The sequence below is a fragment of the Haliotis cracherodii genome, unplaced genomic scaffold, assembly GCF_022045235.1.
Source record: "Haliotis cracherodii isolate W230 unplaced genomic scaffold, xgHalCrac1.p SCAF_5, whole genome shotgun sequence".
Taxonomy (NCBI): domain Eukaryota; kingdom Metazoa; phylum Mollusca; class Gastropoda; order Lepetellida; family Haliotidae; genus Haliotis; species Haliotis cracherodii.
Genome location: NW_027266308.1, coordinates 27914188 through 27937791, shown reverse-complemented (window position 1 = coordinate 27937791; position 23604 = coordinate 27914188). Strand labels below are relative to the sequence as shown.

The 23604-nt window shown below is 42.5% G+C and overlaps 1 protein-coding gene across 1 annotated transcript; it reads right to left on the bottom strand.

Moving 5' to 3' along the window:
* Positions 1-12044: 12044 nt before the first annotated feature.
* Positions 12045-23196, bottom strand: LOC139444020 (uncharacterized). Its single transcript, XM_071224922.1, has 8 exons — positions 23146-23196; positions 18891-20340; positions 17905-18038; positions 17020-17234; positions 15698-15972; positions 14177-14383; positions 13222-13327; positions 12045-12435 (listed from the first exon to the last, which is right to left on the bottom strand). The coding sequence occupies exons 2-8, from the start codon at positions 20326-20328 to the stop codon at positions 12318-12320; spliced, it is 2493 nt and encodes an 830-aa protein (XP_071081023.1). The 5' UTR covers positions 20329-20340; positions 23146-23196; the 3' UTR covers positions 12045-12317.
* Between the last annotated feature and the right edge of the window lie 408 nt (positions 23197-23604).

Sequence of the window (23604 nt, the reverse complement as noted above, 5' to 3'; positions counted from 1 at the left end):
CTAGCCCACTGAGATAACATGAATACCCCACTCAGACACACTATACTGACCCGACCAGTCCTTGTTTTAGCCCCTTAAAGCCGAGCAAGTACCATCTTTTAACGTCTTTTGGTATGACGCGGCCGGGGATCGAACCCCGGACCTTCCGCTCTCCGGGCGGACGCTCTACCTCTAGACCACAGAGGCGGCCTTGTTTATGTATGTATATATACAACCCTATATAGTGGCATCTTTCAGCACAAATCCGCGGGGATTCCGGGTACAAATATAGATCCCCAGCAACCTATGCTTGTCGCATGGGGCGACTAGATGGATCGTTGGTCCAGCTCTGTGACTTGGTTGATTGCATGTCAACTGCGTGGGTCGATGCTCATGTCAGTCACTGGACTGTCTGGTACAGACTCGATTTTTTCCAAACCGCCGTCATAAAGCTGGTATGTTGTTGAACAAACGAAACATGTTTTAAGGAAAACATTATACACAGCCCCCAGATGATCCTGGTCAGAATAGGTCGCCAGCATCCAATGCTTGTCGTAAAAGCCGACTTATGGGTATTGGTTGGTTACAATGGCGGACTTTGTGTAATCGTGTCCCGACGGCGTAGATCGTTGTTTATACAATCAACTAACTACCCAATAGTTTTCCTGATCCAAAATAGATTACGTGCAGGCCGTCGTTTTATAGCTGGAAAATTACGGCGTAAAACGACATTCAGTCACTGAGATCTGCTTAATGATCAGCGTGCATGTGAACATAAAACGGCTACTGAGCAAGTTGTATACCATCTTTGTCTACTGAACATCTAACGTTTATGGAGGCGCTGGGGTAGCCTAGAAGGTAAAGTCGTTCGCTCGTCACGCCGAAGACCCGGGTTCGATTCCGCACCGGGGTACAACATGTGCAGCCCATTTCTATTGTCCCCGCCGTGATATTACTGGAACATTGCTAACAGCGGCGTTAAACCATACTCACTCTAAGGTTCATGACAGGATAAACGCTCGTGCTTTGTTAACTTTATCGTCACGGTAGGTTTCCAGTATATTAAGGCTTTTGGTGTCAAATGTGTTTTGATGATCTTCGAATGAAACTGTTAACCTTTACAGATCACGCGAGGATATAACATGACAAGGAAAGCCAAATGTGATGATATATTTGCTACACGATTTTAGTTTAAAATTCTCAGTGTTAGATAACTGTCATAGAGGCCGACTGAAAGTAGTGTTCCTGATTAAAATGTTATTCAACCATTTTGAAATATAAATATTATTCAATTACTAAATGCGTAATAAATTCATTTATCATATTTAGGTTTGTGTTATCGAGGCAATAATCCAATCTGACGAGCTTGGTATCAGGATCCGATAAATATGCAAATGAGGTCGCCAAGGAGGAGCTACTTTCAAGCTCCATATATCAATGCGATGCCTTCTTTCTCAATACACTAATGCGTAGAATAAACGCCCCCAAGATAAGCCCGAAACATGGCATTTTCCCAAAGTCAGTTAACTCCCTTTCCACAGGAAGATGGAAACATGGCGACAAGTCATTTGGCACTACATAAAAAAATGGGCGGTTCCCTAAACTTGTATTCATGCGCGGTTTCGAAAGCTCCGCCTTTGTGTGAAATTATATCATTACATCGATTAAATTAAGAATGACATTAATTGGTAAAGGGATAATTACTGTGTGTTCCCGTATCGTAAATATATTTTATTAGGAATCAAAAATATGAATAATATAATTATTATTTCTCATATATGATATCTACGATACTGAAACACTCGGCTAATGACCTTTTCACAGCAAAAATTCAAAATGAATATAGATAATGGCGCGCTATAGGACGTTGTTGGCGTAATGCAGACACCATTGTTGACGTGAACGGATATAAATGGTGACGTGAGATTGAGTGACGTGACAGGAGATAGTGACGCCACGCTTTATCATCGTTGACGTCATGCAAATATCTGAGAGATCGACACGGTTATTTTTATTGATGATGCCGCTTCTTCTCTACAGATATTCATTAATTACAGATAACGAAGAGAATGTTAAATTCGAAGCAGAATACATTAATTAAACAAACAAACATAATTCGGAATCTCCTTTTGAAGATTTCTGACATAAAGTCACACTATATCTTTTACTACTGCAATCAATCATTAAATTATTGTTAATGATATATTTAATTCGTGTGTGTGTCTTGACATTTAGCCAGGTATAATACAAAAGTAGAATACAATATATTTACACTTCGTGGAGACTAACAAATAGTCTGTGAAATCTTTTATCACACAATACATTTCTTTCCTCTAAAATGCAATTATTTCTTTCTCTGATGCTGATTTCATTGTGGAATAGAGCTGGCTATACTTGCTTTTATAAAATTCCAGATTTGTTTTGTTTTCATAACATACATACTGTATATCCCACAGTATTTGTTTGTTGTTTCTTTCTTGTTTAATGCCGCATTAGGAAACATTACAGCTATATATATGACGGCAGTATGTAAATAATCGAGTCTGGACCAGACAGTCCAGTGATTGACATCATGAACATCGATCAGCAATTAGGATACGATGACATGTATCACCCAAGTCAGCGAGCCTGACCACCCGACCCCGTTATTCGCCTCTTACGACAAGAACAGTAGGCAAGCTTAGGTCGCTGAAGACCTATTCTGTCCTGAATCTTCAGGGTTAACAGTCTTGGTGCAGGACTACACTTCGTGGTATAGCTTGATCCGGCCAAGGGACTGTGGTGAGACGCATTGTCGGGACGTGAGTGAGTTTAGTATGGTTGTACGACACTCTTAGCCCTACTCCAGCTAAATCACAGCGGGGCACATCAGAAACAAGATTCACAAATTGTTTGGTTGTACGACACTCTTAGCCCTACTCCAGCTAAATCACAGCGGGGCACATCAGAAACAAGATTCACAAATTGTATGGCTGTACGTCACTTGTAGCCATACTCCAGCTAAAGCACGGCGAAGCACATCAGAAACAAGATTCACAAATTGTTTGGTTGTACGTCACTTGTAGCCACAATTCAGCTAAAGCACGACCGGGCACACCAGAAACAAGATTCACAAATTGTATGGTTGTACGTCACTTTTAGCCATACTCCAGCCAAAGCATGGCGGGGCACATCAGAAACAAGATTCACAATTTGTATGGTTGTACGTCACTTTTAGCCACAATCCAGCTAAAGCACGGCGAGGCACATCAGAAACAAGATTCACAAATTGTATGGTTGTACGTCACTTTTAGCCACAATCCAGCTAAAGCACGGCGGGGAAACAAGATTCACAAATTGTAAGCCTATGCGTGGAACGCCAACCCAAGCTGCAGGATGAAGTTTAATCCACCAGGCAACAAAACGACCCTCTCAAATGGTAGATTATATCTCGTGTTATTGTAAGCCCGTAACTATAGACGATAACAAAACACTGTCGGACCATGTATTCTTTTTTTTCTTTCATTGTTTTTAAATAGAAGAACCTGCTACCTTAAATGCGCTTCCGCCCAGGGTAGCAGAACGCCCATGACATATATGATATAACACAACTTATCAATACATCTTAGTTGGGTTTTTTTACAGAAAATAACACACTTCTCACTCAGACATTCACTCTAGTAATACAAACATACTGCATATATCAAGTATGCATAAAACTATTTAAGTTTATTTTATCATATTGCAGTGTAGGAAAGTAAATGGTCTCAAACATTAAAGTCTTAAGTACAAAACTAAAATTAAAACGAAAGCTGCTCTTCATTTTCGAAAAGTTGATGATACAGCATCCAAGCACCATAGAATTTCTGTTTATTACCCAGCTTGAAAGCAATGACTATTTCAATGTTGTATCGTATCCTTTTTGTAAACATGAAAATAAGGTTTTGTATTTTGGAATTTGCATATATAAATATAGAACTTAGTTAGTAAAAGTAAATCAAACACTTTACCAGTTTTTATGTTCTCTTTAAGGACCATGTATTCTTATTTGAGATATGTAAGATGTAAGTTGAATTCTCTTTCAAATATATATAGTTCTGATCGTCTTATAAGAAGACACCGCATTGTTGGCGAGCAACGAGCTTAACTTACTTTTACAGGCGCTTCAATAGGTTTCTACACCATTTAGGTGATGTCTGAAGATGTGCGGGCAGTATATGTGTTCGCAATGGTAACCAGTCCGTTTTCATGTGATCATTATTATAGACGGACAATTAGCCATTCATTTCCCCGGTGAAGTAATCTATTTCACAAACGCTTTGATCGAATTTGTGTGAAGATATCCTAATTTTCGTCACAGTCGCCACACGCCAGGTTTGTTAAGATTAGTGCATATTATATCTATTTCAGGATTACTTACATCGATCTTCGATATCGACGATTAACCTGTTGCAATTGTTTCATTTTTCATCAAGAAATAATTGTTACTTAATAATTTATAAGCACAACTGAAGTGAGGCTGGACATGTGATAATATGTTAGCGACTTTATACTGATATGAAGAGACAGAACCCAGTTTACTGACATGGCGAACATGCATTCGTATTGGAAGTCGAATTCAGCTGTTGTAATCAATCGCCTTATGGCCATGTTAACTGAAATAACATTACGAAAATATTCATTTTCTAATTTCTAAACATTTTGTTCTATTGCGATTATATCACAGTAGATGGATAATCGTCTTAACTGTACAAGTATTGACTTATCATTAGATGAATCGCTTAATCGTTATTTTTGCGATTATTTGTTGTAATATTTGCTGCGGGATAGTGCCCGTGAAGTGTCCTTGATCCGCTCGTCCAATTGTATATTCGCGTTATTTCGTAAAATGTATATAAGCTACACATCTTGATTTAGGGAACAAAGACATTATCCATATGTGGTTAGCGAAACTATTTTAATTAGTATTATTATAGTGTAGACAAAATATAACGTCCCAGTCAGCGGCTCACGGAGTCAAGTTCTCGTGCAACTGCTTGTTGTTTCTGTGGGGATATTGTTATGTGACAGAAGAGATTGTTTAGCCTTGCTCAAAGGCTGTACTGAAAGGAAAGTCCATGGATGTGTAGTAAATCTATTCTCCTAATAGGCAAGTCTAGATATGTGGACAGGTCTCACTCAGGATTCCAGTCTCTTATAGGGACAACTTGTTCTTGTTATTTAAATAATCTATAAATTATTATTTAAACTGATAATTATTGCCTTAGAGACTTATGCAAGTCTAGAGATTGTGAGTTTTTTTGTGGTGATTGTCAGTGACAGCAAATGATCAAAGAGCAGATAAAATGCAGAGTGATGTCGCGGCCACACTTAACCAGCAGCCATTGGCAGCGTGTAGTTTAGATTTTCCGCCTTTGTGTAAACATGAATATGACAGAGTTGATCGTTGGAGATGTTTCGAGATAAGACAGCTTCTAGAAGGCTGACAGTACCTATATAACAGCGACACGAGGGTGATTAGGGGCCCTTTAGAACCTGACGGGCGTCGTATCTCCCTGCAAAGGCGGATTGGATACCGATTAACAAAATCGAATTCCTGCCATCGTCCAGCACTATTCCGGATTCGAAAACGGATACAGGCTTGTTTCAAGACATTCGACAGTGACAAAATGCTGGATATTCGTGACAGCACTATCATAACTCATAGGCCTGATACTTATTGCTCCGCTTATTTGACCCACTGCATCGTCTTGTTGGGTTGCAAACCTAAACCTATGTGATGGAGTGTAACTGATTGATAATTCACTGATCTTGTGTGGGCATTTTCATCATTTAGTTCTGTACGAACGCATTTTTGGGTTAATATCAATATCGTATCAATACTAGTCCGGTCTAATGCCGATTTTATAGTGCTAGCCCAATGAGATATACCATGCCGCAGTTTAACATGAATACCCCACTCAGACAGTATACCGACTCCGGGCCGACCAGCCCTTGTTTTAACCCCTCAATTCCGAACGCCAGGCAGGGTAACAACAAGTACCATCTTTTTACGTCTTTTGGTTTGATGCGGCCGGGAATCGAACCCACGACCTTCCGCTCTCTCCGGGCGGACGCTCTACCACAAGACCACGGAGGGAGGCGACCGCCTTTACATGCAGAGGCAAAGACATTTGTAGGTATAATTGGGTCATTGTGTTCTAAGATAGGTGCACCAGAAAAAACATACTTAAAGAAAGGTTTAGCCATGCACATGCAGCGAAAAAATGGAGATTTATATAAAACAGAACATTAACATGTCAAATTTAGATTTTTATCGGTGACATTGATAAAGTGTCCCAACAAAATGTGAAAACTGAGATATACCGGGGATAAATCGATTTCGGAAAGATTCACTTCTCTGACACTTCGCGTTCATCAACATGGTCATCTGAGAGTTATTTGAAATTACCGGTGCCAGGTTCCGAGCGGCAAACATGCAGTACAGAAGATTAACAGGCTTCCCTCCGAGGCCAGGAACATCTGAGGGGTTGCTGTTGCAGCCGTGAGTTAGGACGTAATAGAAATAATGATTATATGTAGACTTTAAGAAGAGATATCGTGAGCAGAAAAATGATCGCTTTAGCTTCCTGGGTGCCGTTTCACGAAAGCGTCTTAGCGCTGCGCCCTCTTGACCGCTACGACACGGTTTACGATCCTCTCTAGGATCTCCTTACGACCGTTTCACGAAAGCATCTTAACAAACGTTGTAAAGTCAATCTTAAACAAGGACGTCGCAAGACCTTACGTCATCGTTTTTAACATAACAATCTAATTGAGGTACTGTAAAATCTGCAGAAAGTGTTTGAACAATATACCATTTAACTTGAAGTCAGGATCTTCCATGCTATATCATGAGATCAGGCATGGGAACAAATACATCAACATGGATGCCGTGTTGTTGAGAGACTCAGAGCTCATCATATTCGCCATGGACTTTATTTGACCATTCTTTCACCAGCTCCCTGCCGCTTAGTCGCCCCCATCTTCCCGAGGCAAGAGAGACTTTAAAAGTCCAGTTTCCACCCTTGCCGAACTAGGCTGGAATTCCTGGGCTCGATCGTAGCGCCACCAGTGGCTAATACGAGTTATGTCCCTTCTATGCCTCTCCTATGGACCAATCAGCATCCACCTCTCGTATCACTTGCATTTGCTTCAAACTAAATGGCGGCGTCCAGTCAAGACGATCTGATCGATAATCAAGATATATATTGTGATAAAACGGGTCTTACATCGCGAAGAGCACCTTGATTAAAAACATGAAAAGATTTGGAAAATATCTGTAGAAAACGAGTTGGCGGTGCAAATGATTTGCAAATCCTGCAATCGACTGAAAGCCGCACGACGGTTTACGAACCGGATTTCGATTTCGTTGCGCGATTGTGACTGGACTATGTATAGACTCGTTAGTCCAGCCAAAACGTAACTCAATAATACCAGCCTCATTCGGCAAGGGTGGAAACTGGACTTTTATACTCAGTTAACTCCCTTGCCTCGGGAAGATGAGTCGCCCTACATCAGCTACTCTCTCCTTCCTTGCACCTCTATGGCGTCTGCTCAGATTCCTCTTCTCGGATACTGGCCTTCCAGGGTTGCCTGCGTCTTTCTGAAATCAGGTTGTATCCATCTCCGACTGCCACATCTTTCTTGCTTCTGTGAACACACCATTCGTATAGCTTTCTGTCTGTTCTTTCCTTCCTCGTTCAGATACACTCGTGAAGATCCGGGTAAGAATAGGTCTTCAGCACCCCATAAAAGGCGACTATGCTTGTCGTAAGAGGCGACTAATGGGATCGGGTGGTCAGGCTCGCTGACTCGGTTGATGCATGTCATCGCATCCCAATTGCGTTTCTGGATTCCAACTGGATTCTCTGGTCCAGATTCGATTATTTACAGACAGCCATCATATAGCTGGAATATTGCTGAGTACGGTGTTAAAGAACAAACAAACAAACAAACAAACAAAAACACTCGTGTTTTCAAGGGACTATCAGACATAATTATTGCTCCACCTTCTATCCTCCTTTCTCGTCACCCACTCTTCATTCCTTCCACCTCCTTCTTGCTTCCGTTTACTTTCTTCATTTTCTTCAACCTTCTTTCCTACTCTTTTCTCGACTGTATAAGTCTGGAATCTTTCATCATCTCGGTGTGACCGGTATTGGGCTAACCAAATGTTCATGAACGGCGCTCTCTGATTGGTATGTAGAACATAAGTGGCATCACGTAAAGAAGCCACTGTTTTATGTAATGCGATTTGTTGAGTTTCGCTGTTCGTGCTTGCAAATGTGCACTACAGTTTTTGGAACATATATCCATTAAATAACTTGTTTTTGTCATGCCTGTGTTACGCATCGCGTTGAAGGTTAGTAACAAAGTCCTGGATAATATCACATTGAGTGTTTCAGTTGAAACCTCATTAAAAATAATTAAATTCACAAAAATACACAGTTGCTCTTGTTTATGTCATTTATTCGCCTTTCAAAATACACCATGAATATATTGTTGTTTTTCGTCAGTATACCCAGTAGCTTGTGTTGTATCGAGCATCTTGGACGATGGGAAGTCTAGAGGTTAAAGCGTTCGCTCGTCACGCCAAAGTCCCAGGTTCGACTCCCCCGCTGTGATATTGCTGGAATATTGCTAAAAGCGGCGAAAACCACACTCACTGTATCGAGAATCTCCTTTGACCCATCATATTTTCTTCGAGCTTGCGGCTGGTAATTTGTGAAAATGGAGGATAAAGATAGATGATGTTTGCTAACTTTTTCATGTTCGTCCTAAACTCTGTTATAGTCACCGTCTGGTATATTCGCCGTCTGGTATATTCACTGTCTGGTATCTTATCTTACCCGCTGTAGGCCATACACGTCTCCTTATAAAATTTATCATGAACACCACACTCTACGTGATCAATGTTCAAAGCTGTCTTGAACAAACCATACATTTCGACGCGTTGTCAACATTTATTATTACTAAAATACTCCGACATGCATAGAATTGAACTGAACACGTTAATCATCTCAATCTCCACCGCTGGAACATCACTCTCTCATCCACTCCCCCTGTGCACTTAAAAAGGCACCTAAAAGGGACATTGTCGCGTTGTCGCACATTTTAACGCCTTTTCTACTTTGATGGGGCGACAATGAGGCAACGCCATATATTTGTACCTTAAACTATATAAAAAATATTATTCAAAGCGCGACAATGCGACAAATACCCAAATGTTGCGTTGTCGCTTTGGTTTTTGCTGATACGTTTTGTTTGTATTTATAATGGTGACAATGCGACAACGTCCTTTCTAGGAATCCATACTTAAGAGAGTATACATCTGGATATTCACAACTTCGCGTGTTCAGTGTTTTGCTTGTTATTTAGCGACGCACTCGGCAATATTCCAGTTATGTGACGGTGGCTTGTAAATAGTCTGGACCAGACACACCATTCACCCAGATCCACATCGTCACCTCTCACAACAAGCATGGGTTGCTGGGAACCAGTTCTACCCGGCAATCCAAAACTTCGGTGTGACGCCGATTTGTTCAATGTTACAGTTTTACAACAGCGTGTCAGTTTAATGTTGTGGGTAAGCGTAAGGTTGCCTATGTATGGTAATGATAGACTAACAGTTAGTCTCTGAAATCTTATATTACACAATATCCTTCTTGACTCTAAAATAAAAAAAATATTTCCCTACGCTGATTATGATGTGGGATAGAGCTAGCTTGAGCTGGCTAGACTTGCTTTTGTATGCGTTTCTAGAATTTTTATTTCATAAAATAAATATGTTCCACTGTCATGGTGCAGGATCATGAAAGATCATGGGTCTAACCAGGGATTGCTAGGGGACTACCTGTTGGCACACATCGGCGCCTTTGACCTCTGAGGTACCCGAACTCCCTTCAGATCTTCGCGGACCGCCTCCGTGGTCCAGTGGTAGATCGTCCGCCCGGAGAGCGGAAGGTCCGGGGTTCGATCCCCGGCCGCGTCATACCAAAAGACGTTAAAGGATGGTACTTGTTGTTACCCTGTCTGGCGCTCGGCATTAAGGGGCTAAAACAAGGACTGGTCGGGTCGGAGTCAGTATACTGTGTCTGAGTGGGGTAGTCATGTTAAAAAACTGCGACATGGTACCTTAGTGAGCTAGCACTATAAATCGGCATCAGTCCGGACTAGTACAAGCAGCCACACACACACACACACACACGTACATGCACGTCGCTATATAAGTGCAATAATCTTGGACGCGACGTTAAACCCCATTTCACCTCACCTCAGATCTTCGCGCTAGAAAGAAAAGTAATTCAAACTAACAAAATTATTGTTAGTACCCATTATTTACCAATAAAGAGCAACAGGTACCTTTTAAAGCAGTTTATATTTTATTTACAAGTCGTTCAAAGTTATTTGACATGAAAATATGAATCATTCTTCGCTCCTGGTATGTTGTATATACACATGAGCCGAATTAATGTTTGTCATACATCTTGATATTGTCTAAATATTGTAACTGTCATCACCATTTTCGTCTTGGTTTTCATTTGACGCCATTTCTAAAATAACATGTTTAAATGAAAATGATTCTTTTAAGATCGAAGGTCGTGCCCACGTATGTAGAGTAAGTGAAAATGATACTGTATTATAAATGGAGTGCTATGTGCTATGTTGAAACATACGAGTGAGAGAATGAGTTGTGTTTAACGCGGCTTTGAACAATATTTCAGTTATATCACGGCGTCTCAGCTTAATGTGCGTGGAAAGCCCGAAGTGGTGCAGGTCCTAAAAGTTTACTACTTAGGCGAAACCCACGAACACGAGTATGGTGCTGACAAACCTAGAAACAATCGGGGCGAATCGGGATTCGAACCCCGATCATAGTTTCTGGCGTGCCCAAGGGACGCAACTCTGCACACCTTGAAACATACGAGTCTTCCACACTGGTCAAATATGACCTACAGGGAAATATCTGAAATATCTGATTCTTGCAAACGCTCAGAAATACAATCTCATTACAATTTCATTACAATCGGAACTTTTACCCCGATACCTATCTGTTTAAAGAGCGATATCGTATCTAAACCATACACGAAAAGATTTAATGAGATCGCACTAGATCTCGATTATAAGTAACACTTATCACTCATCATCTTGTCAATACAACACAAGGGATGTAACTCGTGGGAGAAGACTCCGAGATCCACAGGCAGATCATAGATATAACACACAGGCGCCTCGAACACAAGAATAACCCTTGCTCCCAGCCCTTACTGTAATGATATAGCACTAAATTAAGCAAGTCTACATTTTCCACAGTTCAACAGTCAACAGTCCACCTCACCGGGGACTCCTTTTTAATTCAAAAGGAGCTGTTTAATTCTATCAAAATTATATATTTTCAGAGACTAAGCTATCTCCATTAAATCACTCCATATGTTAATTCGGTTACAATATCCGCCACATCAAAACTCACTTGTACACAGATACCAGGCAGGTCATCCACAATCAGTCCATCTAAGATAACCCGAATGTATTGTCATATATGAGGATAACAATATTTGCGATAGGATAGTCCTTACGTAACAAAACACACAACTTCACGGATAACAACTTCATGTTTACTGCATTTAGCGACGTCTCCCTGTGGACTCTTAAATCTTTATCAAGCTGGAGTGGATGACAGTGTAAGAATTTACTTCGAAACGTCGCTACATGCAGTAAACCAGTTGTTATCCATAAAGTTGTATGTTTTCTTATTTCCTCACCAACTTCCAAAATGTCCTCAAGTCATTCACACTGTATATTGCTGCAGCTTGCAATTTATCAACTGTGTAAAACACGTAGCTTGAAAGCCCCTCTATACAACGCCCAAACTTAGCACTGAATTTCTCTCGCTCGTGACAGTAATTTGATTGGACGGCTATTTTTAGCGTCGTGCAATTTGAAACTATTCTTTGGTGAATGGGACCAGGGTATTTATCATGAGAAATATATAATACACAACCGGGGTGATATGTCACATACTCTGGATAGGGGGGGGTGGGGGGGGGGGGGGGGGGGGGGGTGTAATGTGACAAGCACCCTCAACCAATATCTGGTGACGGCACCAAAGAAGACGAAGGTCACTGGTGACTTGATGTGTCCTTGCGATATACAGTTGAAACGTCGCAGGCGTTAAGTAGTATTCGCTCCTTCGCTTTTCATAGTGTTTCGTTTGAGCGTTGGTAATAATAATGATGATATACAAATTTCAGGTCTTAAAGTTTCCTACGAACATGACTTCACAGTGTCAAGAGCTGAGACGAGATGGATGTGCAGAGTTAGGAGGCGATGGAGATGGCCCTGAAGGTCGCGTTGTCCTCATCAATGAGGTCGTCTTTGTCCTCGTGCAACATCCCCGACGTGTCCAGCTCCCCTAGGTTCGTCAACCGGAACGTCCTGAACATTAACAACGCCTTTAAGGGACACATTAACGCTCTCTGTGGTATTGGGTATTGACGAGAATGTGCATTATTGCGCCTGTGTGAAGAATCGACGTGCAGTATATTACAGGCGAGTGAGTTGGGTTTAACACTGATTAAAACAATATTTCAGTTAATTCACGACGTTTAGCAGATGTGGGAAGAACTACGCTCGTGGCCTGTGCCTAAGACGTTTATCTTGTCCTTTAGTGAAACTGACGAGTACATGAGTGGTCCTAACAGATCAATGGCCATACCCTGGATTCGACCAACGACATTCATACGGATCCTGGTACAGTTAAAGACTGTTTGTTTGTTGTTTAAAGCCGCACTTCACAATGTTCCAGCTATATGACGGCGGTCTGTAAATAATCGTGTCTTGACCAGGAAATCCAGTGATTGATATCATGAGCATCGGTCTCAAAAATTGGGATCGATGACATGCATCAACCAAGTCAGCGAACCTGACCACCCGATCCCGTAAGTCGCCATTTACGACAGGCATGGTCGCCCTTCACGGCAAGCATGGGTTGTGCTGAAGACCTATTCTACCCTGGATCTTCACGTGTCGGTACAGTTAAAGGTACCGATTTGCACAGTAACTAATTTTAAATTTTACGACATACATCCTTAAATATTCTAATTGAAAAGTTAGATGTCTATGCACTTGTTTCAATTACAAAAAAAAGAATACGGCCGAACAACTTGTGTATCGAAGGAATTCCTGGCCCTAGTTGTAAACGAGGTCAAAGGTTGCACTCACACAATGCTCCTCTTCTTCCGGCGGATATAGATGATGACGCTCATCGCGACGATGAGAAAGACGCCAACACAAGACACCACGACAGCCACTGTCAAGGTCACGTTGTCTGGCGAAGAAAGACATGTTAGAAACATTTTTTTCAAATGCATTAGTAACTTATCTTTTCCACTGCGATTGTTTGTATTCTGGCGACCAATTGGGAAACGGAAATGTATTATATCCAATCTCATTAAAATCAGATCTTAGTTCTCGCTACCGCTAAACAAAGATCTGAGGACATCCCATGAGGGGTCACGTCAGACCGACTTTGCGCAAATTTTGACCGACCAATGGATTGACCAATCAGAAGACAGCTTTCTCGTGCTTTACGACACTAATTTTAAATTGGTGACTTCGCTTCGAAACATATTCTGACAAATTCTCGATTACAAATATGAAACTTCAACAAAAGAACTCTGGAATGGCTAAAAGATGGTCTAGATTGTATGGATTCAGTCGTTAAACCCGTAACTATCGTTCGGAATAGTTAGATCCCGTGTTAAAGATTTCGAAGTTGCATTATCAGAATTCACATTCCGAATGTAACTTTCATGATCTGGTAAGCGATGCTCTGATTGGTCGGATGAAAGGTCGTTCTGACGTGACCCCTAATGGGATGCCCTCAGATCTTTGTTTGGCGGTAGCGAGAACTAAGATCTGATTTTAATGAGATTGGTATTATATCAAGTTTTATACTTATTCCAATATTGCCTTTTTTGTATGTTTTTTACCCACAAGTTATGGGGTCTTTGCATCGATACAGATTACAAAATATATTGGTGATTTATTTAATACAAAATGATTGACAGGATCTGTGCGGAAGAGTAGGGAAAGTAACTAAACCTGTATAAAATCAAACAAGACAAATTATCTCAAACAAGACAAATTATCTCCAAATAATTTAAGCATCTCTCACTGTCGCCTGTATTGCCGGGTTTGACGGCAGGGGGAAGGCAGTCCTGGAAGCAGCTGGAGTCGGTGACGTAGCTGCGGGTACCGACGATGACGGTCTTGGAACTGTGGACGAAGTTGCGGAAGCCGTGGAAGATGAGTTCGGACTGCCATGGGAAACTTGATTCAATGTAGGCTTCGAAGATGAGGCTCCCGCAGAGGTACTTCCTATCTGATGATCAAATGAGTGAATATTGTTTTACGCTGGTTTTGGCAATGTTCCATCTATTTCACAGCAAGGCTGGGGGACATTGCACTGATAATCCAGAATCGAGGGGATATCGACTGTAGTCCGCTTTAATCAAAATTAATCCCATAAGCGGAGAAATAAAAAATCAGTGAGGTGTGATTTGTTTAACCATGTGTTAAACAGTTTTTCAGTTACCGTATTTCCTCTATTAGACGCCCGGGCCTCTATTTATTTCGGACAAGCCTTTGACCAGGTGTCAATTAGAGGCCCGGCTTCTATTAATCCCCCCATTTCACTATGACCACGAATTTAGGTCCCAAAAAAGAGATAATTAATTGTATCAATTGATCGACCCAGCGTCTATTAGAGGCCATGCTTCTATTTTTTTGCACTGAACAATTGACCCGGCTTCTATTAGAGCCCCGGCGTCTAATAGAGGAAATACGGTATATGACAGCGTAACGGTTGTGTAACAGCGAGGCGTTTTGTTGGTTTGTTTGTTGTTTAACGTCGCTCTCAGCAATATTGCAGTAAATGTGGCAGAAATATTACTGACGTGACTTTAAATTTTAACTCACTCACTCGTTAATTTGTGAAGAAATCGGGAATTAAACACACGGGGGCATATATATGGTATTGTTGTTTTTTGTGTCTTTTGTTTATATTGTGTCTTGCTGAACGCCGCATTCAGCAATATTCCAGCTATATGTCGCCGGTCTTTAAAGAATCAAGTCTGGACCACACAATCCAGTGATAAACATCATGAGCATCGAATAACGCAATTGGGAAACGATGACATGCATTATCCAAATCCCTGAGCCTGACCCTCCGATCCCCTTAGTCGCTTCTTACGAAGAGCATGAGTTGCTGAAGGCCAATTCTAACCCGGATCTTCACGGCGAGGTTATGGCATCGTCAAAGAGGAATGTCGAACTGACATGACTAATTTCCTCGCCTCGGATCACCCGAGTCAAATATAAAGCATGTCCCAAAATATGAATGACATGTGCAGAAAAGAAATTACGTTTTTGACATGTAAAGCACGTGTTTAACACTGCGACAGTCGCGATTGTTACCATTGTACAACCATCTGAGGAGGAAGATCATTTAACAAGTGCTTAAGTGAACAGTGTCCAAACAAAATGCAAGGGATAAATTCAAGAACCTAAATTCTCGCGAATTACTATTAAGTTAGATGATGAAACCAGATTTGCTGGAGCCTCTGTGTCTGGGACAAATTTCTAAGGCTGGTATTGGTAAGTTGCATGTATGGAAACAGGGTTAGGCTTCACCTACTTTTCACAAGCACCTGCGACAATCCACACCTGCACTTGGCGTTGACGCTGTTGACGATGACGTCAACCAGGTCCCGCTGTTTCTGTTTGTTTGACTGGAAGTCCTCGCAGTTGGCATTTGTGAGTTTAAACTGGACCCTGTTTCCGTAGCCCGTGGTACAGTTGTTGGGCAGACCGACGGTAAGGGGGGCCAAGATGAAGCATCCTGGATCTTTGATGTCATCATCCAAGCATGTGCACCTGCTGAAGCTAATGTGCGATCTTCCTCTCAACAAACTGTGAAGGGAACAGTGCTTGTTAACAAAACATTAATGACATAGATGGTGAGATAATGCGTAGTAAAACTGGTTGAACTTTAACAGAAACGACACTATAAGTTAGTGAATGAGTGAGTGAGTGAGTGAGTTGGGTTTAACGCTGCTTTGAACTGTAACCCAGCTTATCACGGTGTGTCAGCTTGATGTTGAGGAAAGCCATGCAGATAAGCATGGGTTGCTGAAGATTCTAAACCGGATCAGCGAGACGTCTTAATACGGGAGATAGTTATATGGTTATACAACTTCTTTATTACAATGACGAGAGGAAGGTCGGTGGTTAGATCTAACCAAACCAAAAGACGTAAATAAATGGTACTTGGTGTTACTCTGCTTGGCGCTCGGAATTTTGGGTTAAAAGAAGGACTAGCAGGTGTGGAGTCGGCATAATGTGTCTGAGTCGGATTTCCATGTTAAACTGCGGTATGGTATCTCAGTGGGCTAGTTACTCTACAACCGATATACTATGTACTCTGGCATCTTTCCGGGGCAAGGGAGTTAACTGACTATATAAATCCAGTTTCAATCCATGCCGAACAACTATGTCCCTCCTATTGACCAATCAGATTCCTCTCATCACACTCCGGCGCATGGAACTCTGGGGAGGAGAGTGACCTCTCATATCACTTGAATTTGCTTCAAACAAAATGGCGGTGCCCAGTGAAGACGATCGCATCGATAATCAAGATCTATATTGTAATTAAACGGGTCTTACTTCGCGAAGTACATCAATTCACGTGAGTACCTTGATTAAAAACATGAAAGGATTTGGAAAATATCTGTTGACGGTACACATGCTTTGCAAATCCTGCAATCGACCAAAATCTGCACTGCAGTTCACGAACCGGATGTTGATTTCATTACGCGATTTTGATTGGACTATGCATAGACTCATTAGTGCTACAGATGTTAAACTTCTAGCGAAAGGGAACATGCACTCACTGACTTCACATAAAATAAGGATTATGTCGTTGAAACAGAACAATCTCTAAACTGATCGCGTACTTGCCTTTGCTTAACAGTGAAGATCCTCTTGGTCTGTTGGGGTACTAGGTTCTCCAAGATGTCCTTGTGGATACTGTCCTCTGTTGTGCGCACTATGAAGGAGTCCAGCAGTCCATGTATCTGATTGATGGGGATGTGCTCGGTGTAGTTTTTGAGCCATTTGGAGTTGTTGTATAAGGCAACTGCCACTGACGATTCGTTGGCTGTGTGGTTGCGTTTCTGGAGGAGGAAGAATAACGTGAGTGAGTGAGTGAGTTTGATTTTACGCCGCTTTTAGCAATATTCCAGCAATATCACGGCGAGGGACACCAGAAATGGGCTTCACACATTGTACCTATGTCGGGAATCGAACCCGGGTCTTCGGCGTGACGAGCGAACGCTTTAACAACTAGGCTACCCGACCGCTCCAGGAAACATAGCGATACATGGTGTCTTAGACCCCCAAAAGATCACAAAAGTTATTCTTAGATGAGTATACATTCATCCTAAAAAAAAAGTTTGAAAAGTCGTCATTAGCAGCGGAGCGAAAAATTGTTTTGCTCCAAAGAATTCTTGAACAATTTTTGGTTGTTCCTCATCGGGCCTGTGTCTATTTCACTCTGTTGCTGTGAATACCAGCTGTTTATAAGAGTGATTGAGTATGTTTTTACGCAGCGTTTAGCAATATTCCAGCAATAGCACGGCGGGGTGGTGACACTAGAAATGGGATTCACGCATTTTACCTATGTTGGGAATCGAACCCGGGCCTTCGGCGAGACGAGTGACAGCTTAAACCACTGGCTACCAAGCCGCCCGACTGACTATAAGAATGAATACACGGTACAGCGCGGAAGTTATACACGAGTAACATTCCGATCATGTTGACGAATGTATAAAGTGTTAACATTACCAGGAAGTAATGCACTACAAGGAGACCGTTCCCATCCATTTCTTCATTTTTGCCAAATCGTTTGTGGAAGAGTGTCTCTTTTGATTTGCCGTCAAACACCACGAGGGAGTAGTCGTCCAGGGTCATGTTGGGTACTGTGGAAATCAGGATAATGATTAATGGTCTCAACAAACTGGCACCACTAGCATAGTGAGTGAGTGAGTGAGTTGGGTTTAACGCCACTTTTAACAGTATTCCAGTCATATCGCGGTGTGTCAGCTTAATGTGGGAGGAAAGCCCGAAGTGGTGCAGGTTTTAGACGTTTACCACTTCGGTGAAACCCACGAGCACGGGTATGGTGCTGACAAACCTAGAAACATAATTGAGGCGAACCGGGATTCGAACCCACAATCATAGGTTTCTGGCGTGCCCAAGGGACGCAACTCTGCACAGCGAATCGCGGCGCCTTAGACGACTGGGCCATCCGTTCCCCCACCACGAGCATAAGTTAGTTAGTTATTTTATTTTTATCCGATGATTGACATCACAGTTAAAACAAAGGATCCTCTGGTCTAGGGGGAGGCTGGCCCAGTGTCCTGGTTCCCAACACTGTGGATTGTCGCTCATGCTATCATTCACTGGTTTATCCGTCCAGGCTTACTCGTGTACAGTCCTTGGGTATTGATGACTGTGGCCTTAAATAACATTCATTCACTTAATATTCCCGTTATTCATAGCAGTGAGGAAGCATTCATATCATGTTTGATGGTTAACGCCAGTAATATGGACCGGACAAACCAGTGATTGATATCGCGAGGAACGTCCCACGCATTCGGGGTATGATGAACACACAATCAACAAATTTGGGCACCCAATCTGACCACCAGATCCAGTTTGTCGCCTCTTACTACAGGCATAGTTTCTGCGGACCAGTTCTAACCCCGAATCACCAGCATGGTAAAGTATCTGTAACAACGAAGAACACATAAAATAGATTACGAAATTACCTCTTAGTTCTATAAATGAGTTGTTGACACCATTCTGAAGAAGAAGGCTGACTTCGTTGATAACAGGGTTTTGGGGGAACGGTGCAACAGTAGCCGAGGACGTTGATGGAGATGACGCTGTCACAGGCACAGTGTTGGTATATCCTGAGGAACTTGATGACTCTTCAGTTCCAGATGTTTCTGTTGGTCCATGTTCTGTAGTAGCAACAGGCTTACTCGGGGGATGTGAAGATGGGAACGTTGGTTGTTTGGAAGAAGCTGTTATTCGTGGTGATGTAGGCTGTGTTGACGCTGATGATGACTGTGAGGTTGTTTGGTGTTTTGTAGAAGCTGAACTTGGTTGTGTTGTACGCTTTGTGGACGCTGATGATGACTGTGATGTTGTTTGTTGTTTTGTAAAAGCTGAACTTGGTGGTGCTGTACGCTTTGAGGACGCTGATGGTGACTGCGAGGATGGTGGTTGTTTTGTTACAGCTGAACTTGGTTGTGTTGTACGCTTTGAGGACGCTGATGATGACTGCGAGGTTGGGTGTTGTTTTGTTAAAGCTGAACTTGGTTGTGTTGTACGCTTTGGGGACGCTGATGATGACTGCGAGGTTGGGTGTTGTTTTGTAAAAGCTGAACTTGGTTGTGTTGTACGCTTTGGGGACGCTGATGATGACTGCGAGGTTGGGTGTTGTTTTGTAAAAGCTGAACTTGGTTGTGTTGTACGCTTTGAGGACGCTGATGATGACTGCGAGGTTGGGTGTTGTTTTGTTAAAGCTGAACTTGGTTGTGTTGTACGCTTTGAGGACGCTGATGTTGACTGCCAGGTTGGGTGTTGTTCTGTAGAAGTTGAACCATTTTGAGGGGAATCATCCTGTTCATCTTCTAACTCGTCAACACTGTCAACTTCCTCAGATTCAGCAACATCAGTAGGGCAGGCATTCTCCTCCCACTTCGTGGATAATGTCAGAGTATATGATGAGCTACACCAACTGACCGAGAGACTCTTGTTGTCAACGGAAACATTATCAACCAAAACAGTGTCTGCTTCGAGAGCGTAGGTCCGAGAATCTGAATAGTTAAATGTATAAATTACACCATCAATGACAGTTCCACGTTCCAGCAGTACAATGGCCCACGGTTGATGGTCATCCAGCGCTTCCCCTAGTGCAATGTCACATATGGCGTACTTCCGGTTCCGGTTAGGGTCTTCATGCAGTTCGACATGGTGCTCTGAGGACACCGATATCAACTTTATACTGTATTGAGATATTGCAAGAGGCTGCGCAGGAAGGGATATTTCAACAAACCCTTGACGGTTCGCATCAAGAGCCCAGAGTTTGAATTCACTGATGCAAGGACGGTCCTCTGAGAAACAGTGTTTTGTGTGGCAGCTGGACACAAGAACACAGAGATACAGTCCGAGGTGGAAATACAGATTGGTGTATGTCATCTCTGTAGATTACTGAAACGAAAGATCATATACGGATTTGCACCGGCGTTCCTCAATGGCTAGCTTGTTTTGTTCGTTTGTTTGTTGTTTAACGCAACACTCAGCAATCTTTCAGCTATATGACGACGGTCTGTAAGTATTCGGGTCTTGACCAGAAAAGCCAGTGACTGACATCATGAGCAACGATCTACGCAATTGGGATACGATGACATGCATCGGCCAAGTCATCGAGCATGACCACCCGATCCCGTTAGTCGCCTCTTGCGACAACATGGGTTGTTGTAGACCAAGGCTAGAAATCAAGGGTAATTTTAACTACTAACAATTACAACCACAATATATATAGTGCTGTGACTACGTGATGTGTTCCTTCGCCATCCTTGGAAGGTAGGGTAGTCCAGTAGTTAAGGCTCTGCCCGCGAAGACCCGGGTTCGATTCCCCACACGGGTAAGATGTGTGAAGACCCTTTCTCGTGTCCCCGCTGTGATATTGCTTGAATAGCGCATGAAACGGCGTAAACACAAATTTACCATCCCATGATGCAGATTTGCTGACTTCTTTTGACGTCATATGGTGGTCTAACACGCCCACTGTGTTCCATATGTTCAGTAGACCCTGCGAGGAATCTGGTGGTAATCCTGTAGTTACAGTCTGATATTAAGTTGTGGACATGTACCAAAAGTCATTAAAATCTGATCTTAGAGGTGAGGTGAGGTGAGGTGAAATGGGGTTTAACGTCGCGTCCAAGATTATTGCACTTATATATATAGCGACGTGCATGCACGTGTGTGTGTGGTTGTGTGGCTGCTTGTACTAGTCCGGACTGATGCCGATTTATAGTGCTAGCTAGCCCAGTGAGATACCATGCCGCAGTTTAACATGAATACCCCACTCAGACACAGTATACTGACTCCGAGCCGACCAGTCCTCGTTTTAGCCCCTTAATGCCTAGCGCCAGACAGGGTAACAACAAGTACCATCTATTAATGTCTTTTGGTATGATGCGGCCGGGGATCGAACCCCGAATCTTCCGCTCTCCGGGCGGACGCTCTACCACGATCTATAAAAACCACTGAAACAACCAGGCCTGTTGTGGTTAGATCTAACGCAAGCATGGTAAACACAGCATCAGTCCCAAAGCCGTTCCCCCGTTCGGTGTGCCTAGCTCTTTGTAGTTTGAGGAGCATCTTCCCGAGGTAAAGGAGTTAACTGACTTAAAAAGTCCAGTTTCCGCTTGGGAAGAGGGTCGGTCGGGTAACCTTGTGGTTAAAGCGTTCGCTCGTCACGCCGAAGGCCCGGGTTCGATTCCCGACATGGGTACAATGTGTGAAGCCCATTTCTGGTGTCCCCCGCCGTGATATTGCTGGAATATTGTTAAAATCGGCGTAAAACCATACTTACTCACTCACTCGGGAAGACATTTGAGGAGTGGTTTACTTATTCCAGCTAGGGCCCCGAACCACAAATCGGTCTAAACTCTACAACTGTTGGATATTGTTATGCTCAAATATGTTTCATCAATTGTTTTTAAATATAGTATGCTCCAATATGTTCCATAAATTGTTTTTAAATATGACATTGCATAAATAACTAAATTGTGTATATATTACCCTGGTCTCGTCGCTATATGGCCGAAATAATGCCGATGCGACGTTAAATTTTAACTCACTCACTAACTCACTCTACAACTGTTGAAACTCCCAATCGTAAACATGACATCTGATTGTCGTTGCGGTTATACCCTTTATTTTGTTTGTTGTTTAACCCCGAACTCAGCAATTATTGCAACTTTATGACGCCTGTCTGTAAATAATTGAGTCTGGGCAAATTGATATCTTGAGCAGAGATCCAAGCCGTCAAGGTACGATGACACGTAATTAACCGAGCCAGACCATCCGATCCATTTGGTCGCATCTCAGTGTAGGTTGCTAGGAGTCCCCACGGGAGTATCGCTAAGTGAAACGGGACCAGGCCACATGTAATAACCACCCGATCAGCATTGTCGTCGGATCTTAAAACAAGCATGGGGCAGTTGGGTAGCCGAGTGGAGAAAGCGTTGGCTCCTCACGCCGAAGACCCGGGTTCGATTCCCGACATGGGTACAATGTGTGGAGCCCATTTCTGGTGTCCCCCGCCGTGATATTGCTGGAATATTGCTAAGAGCGGCATAAAACCATACTCACTTGCTCTTCTTGGTGTGGGATTTACTCAATGTAACAATAGTTTCAGGGATTAAAAATTTGTCTTGATTATGTAAACGCATCATGCCAATGATTCATTAATCCAGTTAGATCCATCTCACTCACTCACTCACTCACTAAAACAAGCATGTAATAAGCGGTACCTCTTCCGCTCCGGATTCCGTGTATAGTAGCTGAATATGACCCATCTAATAATGCTATTACGAACATGGGGCGGTCGGGTAGCCTAGTGGTTAAAGCGTTCGCTCGTTACGCCGAAGACCCGGGTTCGATTTCCGACATGGGTAAAATGTGTGAAGCCCATTTCTGGTGTCCCCCGCCGTGATATTGCTGGAATATTGCTAAAAGCGGCGTAAAACCATACTCACTCACTCACTATTACGAACAGAGGGAGACCAGATATGTCGACATGTTGCAGATAAACATGATAACGGTCGTCAGTGTTGGAGAGAAGTTTCAGTGTAGATTCATTCAATATTAGTCCTGTTTCAGGGCCGAAAGAACAGATATTCGTTCACTTGATGATATCAATATCGTATTAAAGAAGAAACATAAATATTAACGTCCAGTTAGTAATTTAAATCATCATGTAAACATACGACTAAAAATATTTACCTTTGTGATCTTCCTCGTGCCTACTGTATAAGATAACATTCCCTTCTGAACTTAGCCCTGACTAATTGTCCTTGTTATCAGATTGCGTGGTGATCCTGGCGAGGGGTCCAGATTGATAATAAGTTTCATATCACATGTATTAAGTAGCTCGCCTCTTATGATCATCCACAGGCAGATATGAGACAGGTTTCATATTTAGTAAGGGATATAATATAGGAAGGGTGCACGCAACACATCAAAATAAACAAGGAAGTTTCGTCACAATTACTCATGGTCAGTTGGTAGGAAAAGATCCGTAAACCATGTGTACTATATCTGGGACTGTGAACGTCTGTTTACTACGTCAGGAACTGTGAACGTCTGTGTACTACGTCAGGAACTATGAACGTCTGTTTACTGCGTCAGGAACTGTGAACGTTTATTTACTACGTCAAGAAGTGTGAACGTCTGTGTACTATG

What these genes read in the sequence shown, in the direction of transcription:
- LOC139444020 (XM_071224922.1), bottom strand. Translation starts at nt 20,328, where the DNA reads ATGACATACACCAATCTGTATTTCCACCTCGGACTGTATCTCTGTGTT. An exon ending in ATCTTCACTGTTAAGCAAAG is followed by an intron (nt 15,973 to 17,019) that starts GCAAGTACGCGA and finishes TTCCCTTCACAG; the next exon opens with TTTGTTGAGAGGAAGATCGC. An exon ending in ACCCGGCAATACAGGCGACA is followed by an intron (nt 13,328 to 14,176) that starts GTGAGAGATGCT and finishes TTTCTTCGCCAG; the next exon opens with ACAACGTGACCTTGACAGTG.